General features: G+C 44.2%; 1 protein-coding gene across 5 annotated transcripts in view; it reads left to right on the top strand.

Moving 5' to 3' along the window:
• Window positions 1–16,879, top strand: part of MCM7 (minichromosome maintenance complex component 7) — a 120,152-nt gene that overhangs the window by 13,127 nt on the left and 90,146 nt on the right. For all 5 annotated transcript variants that reach the window (XM_044077367.1, XM_044077369.1, XM_044077368.1 and 2 more), the window contains exons 6-8: window positions 4,140–4,277; window positions 4,423–4,572; window positions 9,937–10,051. In XM_044077367.1, the coding sequence (XP_043933302.1) occupies window positions 4,140–4,277; window positions 4,423–4,572; window positions 9,937–10,051 (403 nt within the window). The remainder of the gene's footprint in view (window positions 1–4,139; window positions 4,278–4,422; window positions 4,573–9,936; window positions 10,052–16,879) is intronic.

The following is a 16,879-nucleotide window of genomic DNA, read 5'->3' as shown; positions in this document are numbered from 1 at the left end:
TGTTGTCCTACAACAGTGGTTTATGCCTCAAATTGTCACTTCATTGTAGTGTCTCCCTGTTATATAGGTTCATAGTTTGGTACTAGGCTATCGGCCTTAAGGCCTATGCAAGCCTAGCCATAAAAATTCCCTGGACATTTTTTCCCTCAATATTTACTTCTCTGGGCCCCTGTCTAGCAGGGCGCGACTGACACGATCCCCGGGTTGAATTTCCTATCTCCCATCCAATCATAAAGGTTCCTTTTGAAGAGGGCCAATGAGGTGCTCTGCTTGACATGTATGGAGAGTCTCTGGGTCAAGAACCTATCCCTCCAGCATGTTTTGTTCATTGTGATAAGGTTTAGATCCCTGGAGATTGTGGCTCTGAGGGATTGGGATTTTAAGTGGAGCATGTCCAACAGCTCAGGGTTTGACATGGCCTTGTATGTTAAGCAGAGATCGCCTCTGAGTAGACGATATGCCACAAGAGTATAGCTGGAGTTTTTTTTTTAGACTGTAATTCTTTTAGTGAGGTATTTCTGTGGCCTTTCCAGCTGTTGCAGATGTCTTGTGAGCCACATACCAAATGGGGCATTATACTCTAATGGGTCTAATGAGGGATGAGTACAGTGGGACAATGACCACCTTTTTTTCTGGATGAAAAGCCTTTGGTGATGAGGTGTGCCACATAGGATTTCCTGACTCTTGTGGCGATGTGGTTATCGAAAGTGAGACCACTGTCTACTTGTGTCCATCACACTTTCGATTAGTGTTCTGCCTCCTATGTGGTAGTTCATGGGTACATGTTTTTTTTTTCCAGAGGATAACTGTACATTTCTTGGCATTAAGCTTGAGCCCATGGTTCTGGCACCAGACATCTGTTTCTGTAAGGCCCTTTTGTAGACTGTCCACATCATTTGGGGATTCAATAATGGCTCCCAGTTTGCAGTCATCTGCAGACTTTGTTAGCCAGAGTCCCTTAGTGTTGGCCTCTACTTCAGAGAAGTAGATGCCAAACAAGAGTGGTCCCAGGACTGAACCCTGAGGTACTCCACTTGTCTGGAGCTGGATTTGGAGTCCGCTACTTTTACAGTCTGGGTTTTGTCAAGCCAGTTGGCAACCCATCGAGTGACGTAGGGATTTATGCCCAGCTTAGTAAGGTTATCTAATTCCAGAGTGGGGGGGATGGTGTTGAAGGCCTTGGCGAGGTCCAGATAGGCGGTGTGGACCGCCTTACCCTCATCCACAGCTCTGGAGACCGATTCGAAGAAGTCCGATTCAGTAGGTGAGATCGGCCCTTCACAAACCAAACTGGGTGGGGTCCGGTGTTTGAAGGTTGCCAATGTCTTTGTTTAGAAGTTCCATGATAATGCATTCTATGCCCTTGCAGATCAGTCTTGTCAGACTGATGGGACGGTAGTTCCCGGGATCCAAGGCGGATCCTCCCTTGTGGAGTGGGATAACTGTAGCTGTGTGCCACTATGATGGCTATGATTAAACATGACACTTGGGTGGGATGCCAGTTCATTTTGTAGTTCATGTAGTACACCGCCTGGGATGTCATCTGGTCCCATGGATGCTGTATTCTTAGCTTTGGAGAGTGCTGTTTTTACCTGTGTGGCTGTAATTATCTGAATTTGGCAATCTTTTGGTATTGAGATGGGCCCTTTAGGGGGTGAGAGGGGGGTGAAGGCACTAAATCGAGCTGCCAGAATATTGGCAATGTCCTTTGGATCAGTATATTTAATGGCATTCTGTTGTAGCTCAGAGCAGATCTGAGCATTGCCATTTAGATTCTTGACATAACTGTAGAATGCCTTGTGGTTGTCTTTGGAATCTTTGGCAATTTTTTTTTCGTAACTAGCTTTTGAGGATTTTGAGGGATCTCTGCTTCTTACTGAGGCTGGGGGGGGGTTAGCATCCTGGAATTTTCCTCTCTTCTGCAGCGGTTTCTTCCTTTTGTATAGTTTGTTTATAGCGGGGGACCACCAGATTGGCTTCTTTTTTTTTTTGGAGAAGAGCATCTTGGTTCTATTGGATGGCACGATTCATGTACGAGTGGATGTGCTCGTACAGTGCCTTAGTGTAGGATTCTGCAGTCGAACTTCCAAGATCCTGCCTGCTTGGGTGTTGTGAAGTTTGTCACTTCTGACTTCAGTAGCATGAAGTTGGCTTTGGAGAAGTTTAAGGAAGTTTCCTTACTTTGGGGGGGTGGGGTGAGATGTGGATGTCAAAGGTTATTTGCTTATGGTCAGACCTGACCAATGAGGGGGTTACCACTGGTGTGGAGCATCTATCTCCCATGTTGGTAATGACCAGGTCTAAGATATTGGAGCCCCTGGTGGGACAATGGATTAGTTGATCCAGGGTGTTGAATTTATGAATTCCAAAAACAGTTGGGAAAAGGAGTTGGTTCCGCAGTAGTTTTCCCAATTAATGGCAGGGTAGTTGAAATTACCCAGCATTAGGGTGTTTCTTATTTTCCAGTATGTTTAGGATGGTGTAGTGAGAATCTTGGGGGGGGGGGGATCTGTAACGAGCTACAATTTGGATTGTGCCCCTTTGGTTGTGACTGTTTGTGTTTCAGCTTCGGAGGTCCTTGTTGCTTGGTAAGGTTAAGGGCCTCCGCATATGTGGGTTTAGTGCTGCTCTGTGTTGGTGGTGTGGGTTTTGAAGGGCTATGAGTTGCTAGAGGTGCAATGCAGGTGTGGGTTTTGAAGGGCTATGAGTTGCTAGAGGTGCAATGCATGTGTTAGCTCTTGACAGTCTAGCACAGTCTTGACCAGAGAGAGCTTTGCTTCCAGTTTGGCTATGTAAGTGCATCTCTCGCAGGTTGTAGTGTTGGGTGGTAGGAGGAGAGGATTGGATTGTCTGTATACATGAGGCAGTTGCAGCATTGCCCCAGTATGCCCAGATTCACCAGGTGGACTGGAGAAATCACCGGAAGCTGACCCTTGGATATGCCTGTCTAGGTGCTTTTTTGTAAGGTTTTAAGAGCTGGTTTCCCTTACCTTTGCAAGGTGTTTTGCAACTGTAGGCCGTTTAGTGCCTATGATTAATTTTTTCCTTATTGACAAAGGAGAGCTGAGTGCTTGTATCAGTTTCAGGCTTCCTAGTGCTTTCCAGCAGGTTCTAGAGTAAGTGCTAGTCACAGGAGTTCAGATTTTAGTGTTGCTACTGAGAAACCAGCTAGTTTTAAGGGAAAATTTGAAGAGCAGACTTTCTGGCACCTGGAATGGTTTAACTGTAGCCTTGTAGTGCTGCACGATGTGAAAAATGTGCAAACCTACATGTTTTTAAGCCAGAATGTTGAAAGGGATAGAAACCCTCCCAAAAAAGGCTAATAAAATTAGTGTCAGAGCTGGACACCACTCCTCTAGCGTTGGGCAGTACAATGCTCACCAGTCCCACTGGTAGGCAGTAGGACTTCCCTCGACCACAGCAAGGTCTGGATAGCTCTGAGCACAGAAAATCATATATATATATATATATATATATATATATATATATATATATATATATATATATTTGATGTATATCAGTGTTTGAAGCACAGTCAGAACATAAGGAAATTTAGGCAAAAAAAAAATTTTTTATTTTTGGAAAGGGAAAAGGGGAAACAGAAGGCCTTATCAAATGTTCTCTCTATTGGGTAGAATGAGCTAATAACACTAGACTGGGAGGAGTGTCCCAGATCAGATTTACAGTAGGGGCAGGCAACTGCAAAGCCACCAAGTATAACACAAAGCCACAAACAGGGAGGGTGGGTGGGGACACTAAAGCTATTAGCTTACAAAGCACTGCAGAAAGCCACAAAATGAAAGTTTTTAAGCAGATAAAGATTTGTAAAGATACAGAATGCTTTTAACTGCAAACAGGTCTGTTACCCGTGCAGATTACAGTAAGTGCTATATATAAATTGCTAAAAACAATAAACTGTAAATCGAAAAAACATACTTGTATATCTCTGCTAAGAGTTGGAGTCAACACCTCTCATCCACTCTGCTCAGTGTGTATAGACCACTATATTAGACACAAGTGTCGCAGGGTGGTAATGAACTAAATTTGCTCTCTGAAAATGAGATTGACTTGGTTCGGTATTTACTATCTTGTGCTAGTTTGATTTTTTTTTTAACCATTTTGTGCATGTTTTACTGTAGATTCAATCTCCTACTTTCACACCTCTGATCATGTGCCCAAGCAGAGAGTGTCAAACCAACAAGTCTGGTGGCAGGCTGTACTTGCAAACAAGAGGTTCAAAATTTATCAAATTTCAGGAGCTTAAGATTCAGGAACATGTGAGTATGAAATTTCTCTTATTTCAGGAATTGTGTTTTGCTTTTTTTGTGGGGGAGTGTTATCGTATTTGCAACTTCTGTTTTAGGACTTGGGCATTTTGCATACTGCTGAATGGTGTTAACAAACTTCTGTGTTGTGTTTTAGAGTGACCAGGTCCCTGTGGGTAATATCCCTCGTAGCATGACGGTGTTTGTGCGAGGAGAGAATACACGACTTGCTCAGCCTGGAGACCATGTCAGTGTGACTGGCATCTTTCTCCCCTTACTAAAGACTGGCTTCAGACAAGTTGTTCAGGTAAGCCGTTAGTGGAACGGTATAGGAGTGGTAGTAAATTAATTGTTGCTTTCGAATTTTAGCATCCTCCTGGCACTTGCTGAAGGTGGAATCCTGCTTCAGACAGCTTTTTCCAGATGTCCATGTAAGTAGTTGTACCCCAGTTGACCATTGGACTAGTTTAAGGAAGTGTGTAGTCAATCTGGCTGCTTCCTCTGCAAAATCAAACCAAACACAGTGGGTACCTTGTTTGCCTGTTAAGCACTCGTAAAGCAAGCATTACAGTTAGTTGGTAGAATGTTCCAACTGCCGTATTCTTTCAAAGGCGGAGTTCCTCTCTTGCTGTCTTTTTGATTAGACTAACAAAGTTCCTTGTGCAGATTTTGGCTACCAGAGCAATGCAACACAGCAGTCGAGCAAACTCCTCCGGTTTATATGGTGAGTATGAAGGTGGCGTAGCAACCAGTGCATGAAGTCAGTGTCTCTTTGATAACTCCAACTTCCACCTGTTTACCCTTACTCTGAAGACTCATCCCATCAGTGTGGCATTATTTGTGGTGTATTCCCTACACGATTCTTAATTTCAGATAATCCAAGACTTCTGTTTCTGTTTTTATTATACTAATTCATTTTTTTTTTTTTTGGTGTTGTGAAATTCTCTCACCATATTAGGACTGTGCATTTTAATTTCTACTATATCTGATTTTTTCATTTTCCATGTTCACATTTCTTTATATCTTTCAAAAATCTCTTGTTTAAATGTAGATGTTAAGTTGTCAATCTCGCCTTAAGAATTAGGACATTTTTTTTTCCTTTTCCCTTTTATTAGAGATTGAATTTTACTGCACCCTATTCCTTCCCCTTTAAACTTTTAAGTTAGTTTTTTTTTTTTTTTTAGTTTAAAGTTTTCCCCCCCAAGTTATTCCCTGTGTGTCTGTCCTGTGTGGATCTGTGTGTGTGTTGGGGACTGTTTGTGTTGTGTCTATCCTTTTAGGATGTCTAGGGGAAAGGAAGGGGAGCTTCAAGAAGGTGACCAGTGCTGTCAGAAAATGTCCCTGACATCTAGCTCCTCTCTCCTCCCAGCTGCTGCTCCTGCCAGCTGCCTCTTGCCAGCCTCTTTGCTCCAGGGGCCCCCTCTTCCCAGGTTTCCCCACCCTCCTGCTCTCCTCCCCTGGAAGAGAGACCTCCTGGGGGACACCTCGAAAGGGGCGTGGCTACACAGAATGACACAGACTCCCTACTACTCTGGTTGACTTCCACCGACTTGAGGGAGAGTCCACTCTCCCTCCTCTGAGGTCCTCTCTCTCACACTCATTTTCAGACATCTCAAAGGGAGAGGGGGAAGAGACCTCCATTGACCCTCCCCCTCTGAGTCGGAGTCGGTATACCTCCAAAGCTTTACCTCGACCTCACACCGACCCTCAGTCTCCGCCTTCGCTCCAGCGGGTGGTGTGCGGGCTCGCGGAGGCCAGGTAACTCCAGATTCTGTTCCACCCAGGTTTCCATCCACCATCCAAGTTCATCACGGCCCCCAGTTCCTGTCCAAGGTCCATCTGTGGATGCTATGGTAGCGGCCACTAGAGCGGAGGCTAGGATGGATGGCAGGACCTCCATCCTCTCCCATCCTATCTATAACCATGGAGGACATGGTAAGGAAGCGTATGTTTTCAGCGACCTTTTTGCAGCGACGCCAGGCTACCTTTAAGCTGACACTTCTTTGTCACTTCACCAGGCTAGAACGAGGGATTAGGGAAGGAACTCCCTCGGGCTGCTGGGGCCCAGGAAAGCAGGCCTCTGCCAGCTTGCTTGCCTTCACTTTATATCCAATCTAACCACTCTGCTCCTCTCTTATGCAGCCCAGCCCGAGCGCCGATGGGCGACAGGGCCGGTGTTGCTATTGCTCCGCCAAGCCTGATTGGCGCGTGTAATTTAGTGGGCCCTTTTTTAAGCGTCCTTCACCAACACCCCTTTGGCGGTTGTTTGGACCTGGAGGTGAGAGGATACTACTTTGACCAGATGTGAGCAGGGCAAAACTCTTTCTTTCTGCCGTGAGTCAGTTTTCACTCCTAGACCATATCCCAAGGGTCAGAAGGGGAAGAAGTTCCGTAAAGGCCAATGAGCTACACACACTACCGCGTGTCCAGTTACCCCCAGAGGCAGAGGGGTAAAATAATAGGAGGCAGCAGCCCCGGAGGCAGGGGTCCAGGGAACCAGAGTTCCAGGAGGGAGAGGCTTCCTTTTCAGCATCCTGATTGTTGCCCGACTGTCCACCCTTGGGAGCAGTCGGAAGGAAGAATTTGTACCCAGTAGCACAGCAATCCCTAATACAAGAAGAAAAGTAAGTACAGTGATCTTATCCGAGGTTACAAAATCCCTTCGAAGGTTTTCTCGCACCTCTACCCTTCCAGACATCATCTCACCGTCAAAGGGATTTGGCAAGACAGGAAGTTTCAAAACTCCTGGAAAAAACCATCAAACAGTGCCGCAGACCAAGTAAATGCATGGCAGTATCCAGCCGACTGGCTCATATCACGCCTTCTCCAAGCGACCCTATCCAGTGGTCACCCAACATCTCCAGACTTTGCATTCCAGGTGTTTTCCTCATTTGGACGACTAAATCCTCTCCGCCCTCCTCTCGCTTTCTTGATCCTTGAACTACACGCTAGGCTGTTGCAGCAACCCAAAAATTTCGGTAAATTTGAAGGATTAAAGGAATTCAAAAAATCACCTTGGCTTCTTGATTCTAATACAGTCAAAAAAGGCGCCAGTTGAACAGCCTTTGTGTTTCTACTGACTGCAGCCATTTGTTTCCCCTGTTACAGTTGTTCAAATTCACGCGGGGTTTGTCTTGAAAGGTTTCTAGGCCTAATGGCTGCAGCCATTTGAACCCCACTTGCACCGCTTCCACATCTGGCTAGTAATGCAGACCTGCAGTATCGCATGATATCTTCATGGGGCTCCTCCATGAGCCCACGAGATCTCCCCTTGGTGACATTCCAGGGCTCATCTTGATGCCTCGGATCTTCCCTATTCGGGCCTCTTCTTCGTGGGGCCGTCCCCCACTCGCTTGCCACAGTCACCCACGGATTGGACGTCTGATCCCAGCTGGGAGGCGTGCAGGCAGGATGGTCACGGGATCGGCAGCCATGCAGGCGGTGCACATGCACATACGACTGATGAGTAACATTAATGGACTTCTTCCTCCAGGACTTTCTTCCACAGGGACTATCTCAGTTTTGGCATGACAACATGTCCGTGGTGTAATACATCATCAAACAGGGCTCCCGAGCTGTCTATCCCTTGTGCAAGCAGGATCTTTGGATATCGTCTTCTCAGCAGCGCGGTTTCTGAGTCCACTCTATTGCAGGTCCAACCTGTTTTTCGGACAATGAGGCAGTGATCTGTTCTGCAATCTCCGGTGGTTACCTTTTCAATCTGTTTCAGATTTGCCAAACTGAAATTACTCACCCCTCCAAACAATCAGTTAGCCTCCCTCAAACCAGCAATCTCCCCAACCCCTTCACCTCTTTCCTCCCTTTCCATTGATTCCACAAGTCATTCATTTTCCCACCTTTCCTCCTCTTTATACTTTTCACTCCTTTCCATTGATTCCCACATTGAGAGATAAATTTCTCTACATTGTTTTCTTCGTGGCCTACACCTCATTGTCTTCTAAATCCTCGATCAATTTGCCCAGTCGTCTGTACATCACACCAGTTCACAGCCCTAGCATCTCCACTCATGGTTTGCGGGTTGATCCTTCCATTTCCAGGCTACCAATGATTTCTGACTCAGAGGCCTTTTAGTGTCTTCTCCTAGCCAGTTCTGACTTTCTGACTCAGCTATTTTAGTGGCGGCTAGAAAGTTTTGGGCTAGCATGCAAGCAGAAGAGCTATTACTTTTTCTTTCTTATTTGATGCCTTTACAATTTGCGATTTTTTTCGCTGTTTTCATTCTGTTTTTTTCATCGCCGTAGGTTTTTTCAACTGGCTGCTTTTATCATATCATGTTGGCTTGCATGACACAATTTCATCAAGTCTCAGGTAATGCCTTGTTTTTTTAAGAGTTTTTCTCCTAAAACGCCTTGTGAAACATCCTCCTTTTTCTCCCTGGATCGTAGATCTGACATCCTCCCCTAATTCTACCTCCCTTCCCGATGTTAGCCCTTCTTTTCTAGTTATTGAAGTACAAGTGTGCTTTTTTTTGCTGGCTGTTTATTTTGAAGAGACTTCTTTTTTCAGATTTCTGAATCTGCTTTAAGTTCACCTTATCACCTTATCTGGTATAGTTCAAGGACTCCAGAACTAACCCTTCCTTTTCTTCTAAAGTCCAAGTTCAATCTCAAACCAATATTAACCAGTCTATTGATCAGTTTTTTCTCCTAACTATTCTCTGACTTGACTGAACAAAGCTGCATTTTTGATGTTCATAGTCAGCTGGATACTACTGCTTGCATAGGAAACAAATTAGAAAAACCAAAGACCAATTTATTTGTCTCCTAAAAATAAGTTAGGTTAGTCTAAATAGGAAGTGATCTTCCTTATCCTAGATTGACCTCCCTTTCCCTATGTGTGTTTACTCTCTAAGGGCAAACAACTATCTTCTAAAAAGCCACAAGGCATTGACCAGGAGTCTTCTCACTTCTGTAGCCTTTCAGGATAGACTTCCCCTATTTTGTGTGCAGCTACTGGGGGCCACGCCATCATACCCCTTGTCTCTCATTACAGTTGGATTTGGCCAGAGATAGGGGGGCCAGTTGTTTCCACAGTTCTCAAGAGTCTGTTCCATTGAGCCACCTGGGATACAGGTGCTAGGTCCCATCCTTTTTGCATCTGTAATAACACACATTTTTATTTAAAGCTTTTGACATTTTTTTTGTGCAGGTGTCCTTGTGGTTAGGCCCAAGTCTCTAGTTTTGTTTTTTGGTGGTTGCCTTGATCATGCCTTTTACTGGCTTTCTTTGCTTGGGGTTTCAGTCAGTGGTGCATTCTGAAAATAATTGTTTGGGGGGGTCTGGTGCTCTTTATCTCAAAGGAGACCCAAACACCAATACTGACCTGTATTCTCCAGCAAACAAAGTTGTGCTTGTTGACTGTGATCTTTTAATGTAGCAAGTGCTTTCATTTTTTAAGACACCATGTTGAGTTGAAAACAGTTTTCTCCTCCCATTAGTGCATGTTAGTTTAACTTGCAATGCAAGTGTAAAGGGTTCTGGGTTTGAAAGTTGGGGCTCAATGGAAGGGAAGAGCTGTCCGGTATCTGACAAGACTGTTTATGTATTTCTGGAGAGTGTGGTTATTTCCAACTGATCCACACTGCTGGTGGGGGTGATGCACGTTGATTTTTTTTGTGAAACAGACTTTAAATTTTTCTCTTGCATTTCAGGGCTTGCTGTCAGAAACTTACTTGGATGCTCACAGAATTGTTAAAATGAATAAAACTGAAGACGATGAGCTTGGAACAGAAGAAATGACTGAGGATGAGCTAAGAGTAATTGCGGGTATTTGGTTCTTTACTTAATTTCTAGTTCTTTATTTCTTTGTACAGTAATCTTTTTCTTTGTACAGTAAATTGCAGAAGTTATAACTAATGTATGCATCCTTCCCTTTCATAATGGTGGCTTTTTTTAATAACACTAAAATTGTATTGAATTTGGCAGTGCTGTGTAGTAGTTTGCAATCTCCGTTCATGTACTCTATTCTACTAAATGGGGCACTTCAGTGAAGACTCATGAGGTGCTACTTTGCTAGCTGCCCCGGTGAACTATTTTATTCACAGTTTTACATGTTTGTGCTCTAACCTATCCCATTTGATTAAAGATCGCTTTTATTGGCCTTATTCCCATGGGGATGAAAAGAATTGGTAACCCCTCTAGTCCCGGGATGCTTTATTTTTATGTATTTTATATATTTATATATATAATATATATATATATATATATATAATCTAGCGAGTGTGTATGTATTTATAAATGTTATATATTTATACATTATGTATCGTGTGTTATATATTATATATACATTTATATATCTCAAACACAGCTGCCCCTTGGGCAGGACCCCTTGTTTTAAGGGAAAAAAATGCACCACCCCCAGAAGAAAGTGGAGGAGTTTGTCAGCAGGATTGTGAAATTGTGGAAAGAAAATATATAAACCCCAGGTGAAATGGCACAAGGTCCTCATACCCCAAGCATGGGGACTTGCTTCCTGTACTCCTTTACTAAATTCTGAAGTTGACTAGCTTTTGGGTTAAAAAGGTAATGAAAACCAAATCCAAATGCTGCTGTTAAGTGTATGAACCAAAGCCAACCAATATGTGACAACGTGGTGGAGTAAAATGAACAGTAATGGAGCAGAATAATGGAAACAGTTAATTAAAAAGAATGTACAACATTAAGCACTTTCATTCCTACAGATTTAGGACTTCCTCCAGAATAACACTTTGCATCGGTTCATCTTTAAGCAGCAACTGTTAATTAAATCATTGTTAGTAACGCAATTTAAATTGTATACACCTCTATGTGCTACTTTAAAACCACAATTATTGTTCCACTTGATATCTAAATATTCAAATCTTGTACCTTAGTTTAAAAATGACCAAACCTTGTCTGTATTTTCTTCAGTCATTCAAGTGAGACAATTCTACAAAAATGCTGGCACCAAACATCATGGATGTTGAGAGCAAGCTGGCTGGGAAGGTATACATAACCTAGAAACCCCTGCCCTTCAGAACCATCATCCCAGCAGAGAAGGGGGGTGAACTAGTGGACAGGGGTAGCATGCAAAGTGTCACCGAGACCCATGGCATGGCTAGTCTGTCCTAAAGGGAACTAGAGTAGTTTACCATAAGAGGCAGGTGAACTTTTTTCTCCTTTGCAGCTGTCCAGCCGCCACCAGCTTTTTCTCCCACCAGGTCTGCTGAACACAGTTTAGTCACCTGGCTCAAATTACTAGTGTCCAGTTCTCTGAGGAGGTCAGGAATACTGGTGCAGCATTATACTGTTGCTGGTGTGCGCCCATGCCCCCACTACACCATGACATCCTTTTGCACTCCATTTGCTGCGCTTAGGCAATGTTTGTGTGCTACCTCCAAGCAAAATGGAACGCACTGCTTTTGCAGAACAAAGAGTCTTACTCAGTGCTATTAACTAGGCTCTCCCCCATGCCCCATAAGGTGGGTAAGCTGAACATTGCCCCTCAATGTCCGTGCCTGTAGTCAAACACTGTTTATCTAGGGAGCAGTGCCTTGGGCCCCTTATGTGGTCACTGAGATTTGTCATCACAATCAAATTCAGGAGGGCCCCAAAAATGCAAAGCTCTACTCCCCCATCCCACAAGAAGTCCGTTTTCAAGTGGGAAATAACAGTAAAAATAAGTTTGCAGTAAATTGGATTTGCAGAGCAGGAAGCCTTTGTGTCATCCCAGAAGAAAGACTGCAAGCAAGACGTGCACACTTTTTTTTTCATTTAAGTCCTAAATGGCAGCTTTATGCAGTATTTTTAAACCTCTCTAAGCAACTTTTCTGTAGTGCTATTAATGGGGCATTTAGTCTGCACATCTACCCTGGATTATATAGGTTCATAGGTTGGTACTTGTCTGACCTAGGGGGCTTATACAAGCCTAGCCATAATTTCCTGGCGCTAATATTTTGTTGAACTTCAGAGCTTTCCCCAAGACGTTACAGGACCCAAGGTAAAGTTGAGAGAACGGAATGGATAATGGCCTTGATCACTCCTGGGTGTGGTGTCTAACAAAGTTTCTTGCCCATTTCCTTAGGTTTTTGGCATCTCTCTGAACTCTGTCCTAGGTGAATTCATTTGCACACCCTTTCCTTTGTATAGTGTTTCCACTTACACCTCAGGAGAGCTGCTTGGTGTCCTAGAGCAGTTTTTCCACACAACAGATTTTTGTAGTTTAGGCATTTCATTCAGCTCGAGCTGCAGGTGTGCCACCAGTTTTGGTGGCTTTGCTATTCAATGTAGGATTCTGGACAGTCCCTTTGCTACACACCTGAAAGTCAATGGAACCTCCTGGCATTTATAAAGTAGAGGATGAACAGTGACCATCTTTACCAGTATATGGAAAATAGCTGAATACTCTCAACTAGAAGTGATTTCAGGAGGCTTTCTGCTATACTGCTTGCCCCCTTCCTTCAGCACCTCACTCAGATCTCTGAATCCTCCGAGGTCCTACTCGGAACTTCTCACTGTATCTAGAGCCACCCAAGTGTCCCTGTCTTCAGGTGCTTCAAGTGTGCCATGTTTTCACATGCAGGCTTGTCCTCCCCATATACCCTTGGTGGGGAATTGTAGTTGCATGTCTCTGTTTTAAAGATTCCTAATGTTTAGCTGCAGAACACGTGATGTCTGAACTTTCTTGGGCCTGCAGCCAAGTCTAGGAAAGTGAGGGGATCCCTGAGGGGGGTTTAAGTTTTGGTACCAATTTTTAGCAATAAGGGTGATGTGCAGAGCTGCAGTAACTACAGAGGGATACGATTGATCTGTCACAACATGAAATTATGGCTAAGAGGAGTGGAAGCTTTCACGCTGTGCAAATCTGAGGAAGGAAACTGAGCAAACTTGGATCTGTAATATATAACGAGTATCCTGTTTTTTTTATTTTTTATGAGTTATTTATAACACTTATTGTCTGTATACTTTTCTAGCTAGTTTCACTGTGTGTGGGGTATTAAGTGGATGTCTACATTTATTAAGCATCTGAGTTTTTTGTTCTGATTTCCTGCCAAGGAGCGTATCGTATTGTTTCCCTCCCTGTTGGTATTGTGTTCTTAACTTGGTGGCTTAGCAAATGCCTGCCCCTACTGTAAATTTGACCTGGGACACACTTCCCAGTGTAGTGTCATTACCTCATTCTACCTAATCCAGGGATAACATTTGAGAAGACCAACCCACTAAGTTTCTGCTCCTCCTTTCCACTTTACAAAAAAAAAAAAAATCTAAGCTAGTTTCCTGCCTTTCCTGTAAGTTGTCTAGTCCAGATACAGATTTGCTGTATCTAGGAGACTTTAAGTTTGAGCCCCCAAGCCTTTCTGTGTTGTAGGGAAACCTAGCTTAACTTTGTTTTAGAACTAGCCAGTTTTTTAGTTTCAGCACTGAAATCTGTTTCTTTGAGCTCAGCCCTTTTATTCAGAACTCATAAGCACTAAAGCTACAAATTACTACAGCACTCCACTTCCCTAGAAGAAAACCGTTTTGGTACTTATAAGCACCTTTCCAAGAATGTCTAAGGGTCAGCTCCCACTTTTTCCTGTCTACCTGATGAATCTGGGCATCTTGGGGCAAATGCAACAGTTGCCTCATGTACACAGACAATCTTCTTCTCTTACCACCCAACACTACAACCTATGAGAGATGCACTTATACAGCCAAACTGGAAGCAAAGCTCTCTTTACCCAAGACTGGAGCAAAGCTCTCTTTACCCAAGACTGGACTAGACAGATGAGAGGAGAAGGGAAACATTTGCACCACACTCCTCATATAGTCCCTCAAAACCTACACCACCAAAACGCACACCTACGTTCATGGAGGCTCTCAAAAATCTACCCAAGCAACAGGGACCTTCAAAGCAAAAACTCAAGCAACCTCCTCCCCTCCTCAACACATCCCAAATGAGAGAGCCCACAAACTGTGTGCCACTCAACCACAGCCCATAAGGCATAACGTACCCATCACTCTAGTCATAGGTGACTCTATAGTCAGGCACACTGATGTTCCACTCGCCAGGCTAAACGTGGAGAAAGTTAGTGTCAGCTGCCTGTCTGGTGCCAAGATCCGCCACATAACGCATGCACCCAGGTCACTCCACAAGTACAAATGTGTCATTGTCCATGTTGGTGTGAATGACCTGAGACTTATCTCCCTGGACTACATGAAAAGACATGGAGCAGCTGTCCGATATTGTTACCCAGGCAGGTATGACCCTAGCCCTGATTAGAATCCTGCCATCACCCATAATGATACCACAGTAAAAGGTCAAATTGATTGACTTCAACAATTGGCTAAGTTTGTGGTGTCATTCGAAGGAGATCCAGCATCTGTCTGCCTGGTATGACATGATCGACAAACCACGATGCTTTGCCAGCGATGGCCTGCACCTGTCGCCCTTGGTATTCCGGATACTGGCTAAGGCTCTTGCCACCCCATATAGTGCCTTTTTTTTTTAGACAAGGTTCAAATGAGAAATTCACCACCGTAACTGGTACAGGCAAGCAAAATCTGAGGGTAATGCTACTCTGAGCTAAAGGTCTAAACCTCAAAATGCACCCACTCAAGGCACTCCTTAAAATGGAGAACATCGACATCTGTGCAGTGACAGACCTGGTTCAAGGCTGCAGAGAACACCCCTGCGTTACCAGGCTACAGTACATACCACGCATTTCAGCCACCTAATCTGGACCAAAACACTAAAGGCAGAGGAGTGTCAATATTCATTATGGATAACCAGACCTCCAGGCTAGTTGCTCAGTGTAATGCGTCAGATTATCGCAGTTAAACTAAGTGGGCAAGACTGCAATCCAAATTGTAGCTTGCTACAAATCCCCCCACCTTGCCCCAGGAATCCTACTCGTTTCTTGATGCACTGGAAAATATTAGGGTACAACCTAACACCTTACTGGGAGACACTACTTGTGTACCAACTCTTGTGCTCAACGTTTTCTGGAATTCATAACTTCCAATGCCTTGGATCAACTTATCCACACCTCCACCAGGGGCAGCAATATCCTAGACCTGGTCATTACCAACACGAGCAACTGATGTTCCACACCAGAGGTAAATTCCTCGTTGGTCATATCCGACCACAAGTTAATCACCCTAGACATCCCCATCCCACCCCCATTAGGGAAACCCCTGTAAAAAAAAAAAAAAAAAAAAAAGACCAACTTCATGCTTCATAAGACGTAAGTGGCAAACTTCGACACCTGTGCTGATGGACAATAGAAGCACTTAACACGAGTGCATGGATCGTGCAATCCCAAACGGAACCAAGATGCTATCCTCCAAAAAAGGAAGCTAATCTGGTGGTCCCCTGTCATGAACAAACTCTACAACAGAAACAGAGTAAAATCCCATGATTGGAGGAACTCCGTGGTCAGCATCAGTAAAAAGCTGAGATCCCTCATAGAATCCTCCAAAGCTAGTTACGAAAACCAAATTGCCACTTATTCTAAAGACAACCACAAAGCATTCTATAGCTGTCTATCTCCATGGCAACACTCAGATCTGCTCAGCGTTAATGGCACTAAGTATTACAGAACCAACTGATAATTGCCAGCATCCTGGCAGATGGGTTCAGTGCTAACTTTACACCTCCCATCCCCCAAAGGGCCCATCTCCATACTGAAAAAGTGCAAAGTTCCTGTAATCAAGGCTGCACAGGTAAACTCTCCAAAGTCAAGAACACAGCATCCATGGGATTTGACAACATCCCAGGCTGTGTTCTACACTAACTACAGAACGAAATGGCACCCCACTTTGTGCCATGTTCAATCATAGCTTCACCTCTGGCTTTGTGCCCACTGAATGGCACACAGCAGTGGTTATCGCACTCCATAAAGGTGGAGCCACCACAGACCCTGGGAACTACCGCCCCATTAGCCTGATGAGCCTGGTCTGCAAGGCAATGGAACGTATTTGACATTGATTATCTCCAAACTCTGGACCTTACCAGTTGGGTTTGTAATAGTGTCTCCTAAACCTCTTATTTTGAAGCAGTCATCAAAGCCGTAGGGTGGTTTGCACCGCCTATCTAGATCTCGCCAAGGCTTTCGACCCCATCCCCCACTCTGGAATTATAGATAAACTCACTAAACTAGGTATAAATCCTTGTCACAAGATGGGTTGGCTCACTGACAGAACCCATACTGTGAAAGTAGCAGACTCAAGTCTAGTTTCAGACCAGTGGAGTACCACAGGGTTCTGTCCTGGGTCCTGTCCTGTTTGGTATCTACTTCTCTGAAGTACAGGCTAACATAGGTGTGGACATCCTACAAAAGGTCTTCAGATGCTTGGTGCCAACGCCATGAGCTCAGTGTCAAAAAGTGCATTGTCATCCCTTTTGGTAAAAACTCCGTACCCATGAACTACCATACTTGACACCGAACGTGTGATGAGACCTTGGGACACAGGTGGACAGTCTCTTCTTTGATCACATCTAGATCTGCAACTGGAAAGGATGCAGAAATACTTGGTAGATGGAAATTCACCCCAGGGATCAATTCTGTGGCTCTGCTAGACAGGGCACAGGAAAATTGTTTGGGTGGCGAAAGCCAGGATACCATTTGGCTAGGCTTATATAGGCCCTAGGGCCAA

The sequence above is a fragment of the Protopterus annectens genome, chromosome 7.part0 (assembly GCF_019279795.1).
Source record: "Protopterus annectens isolate FY-2018-M chromosome 7.part0, PAN1.0, whole genome shotgun sequence".
Classification (NCBI taxonomy): Eukaryota; Metazoa; Chordata; order Ceratodontiformes; family Protopteridae; genus Protopterus; species Protopterus annectens.
Note: the sequence above shows the minus strand (reverse complement) of the source record. Positions and strands in the feature narration are given on the sequence as shown.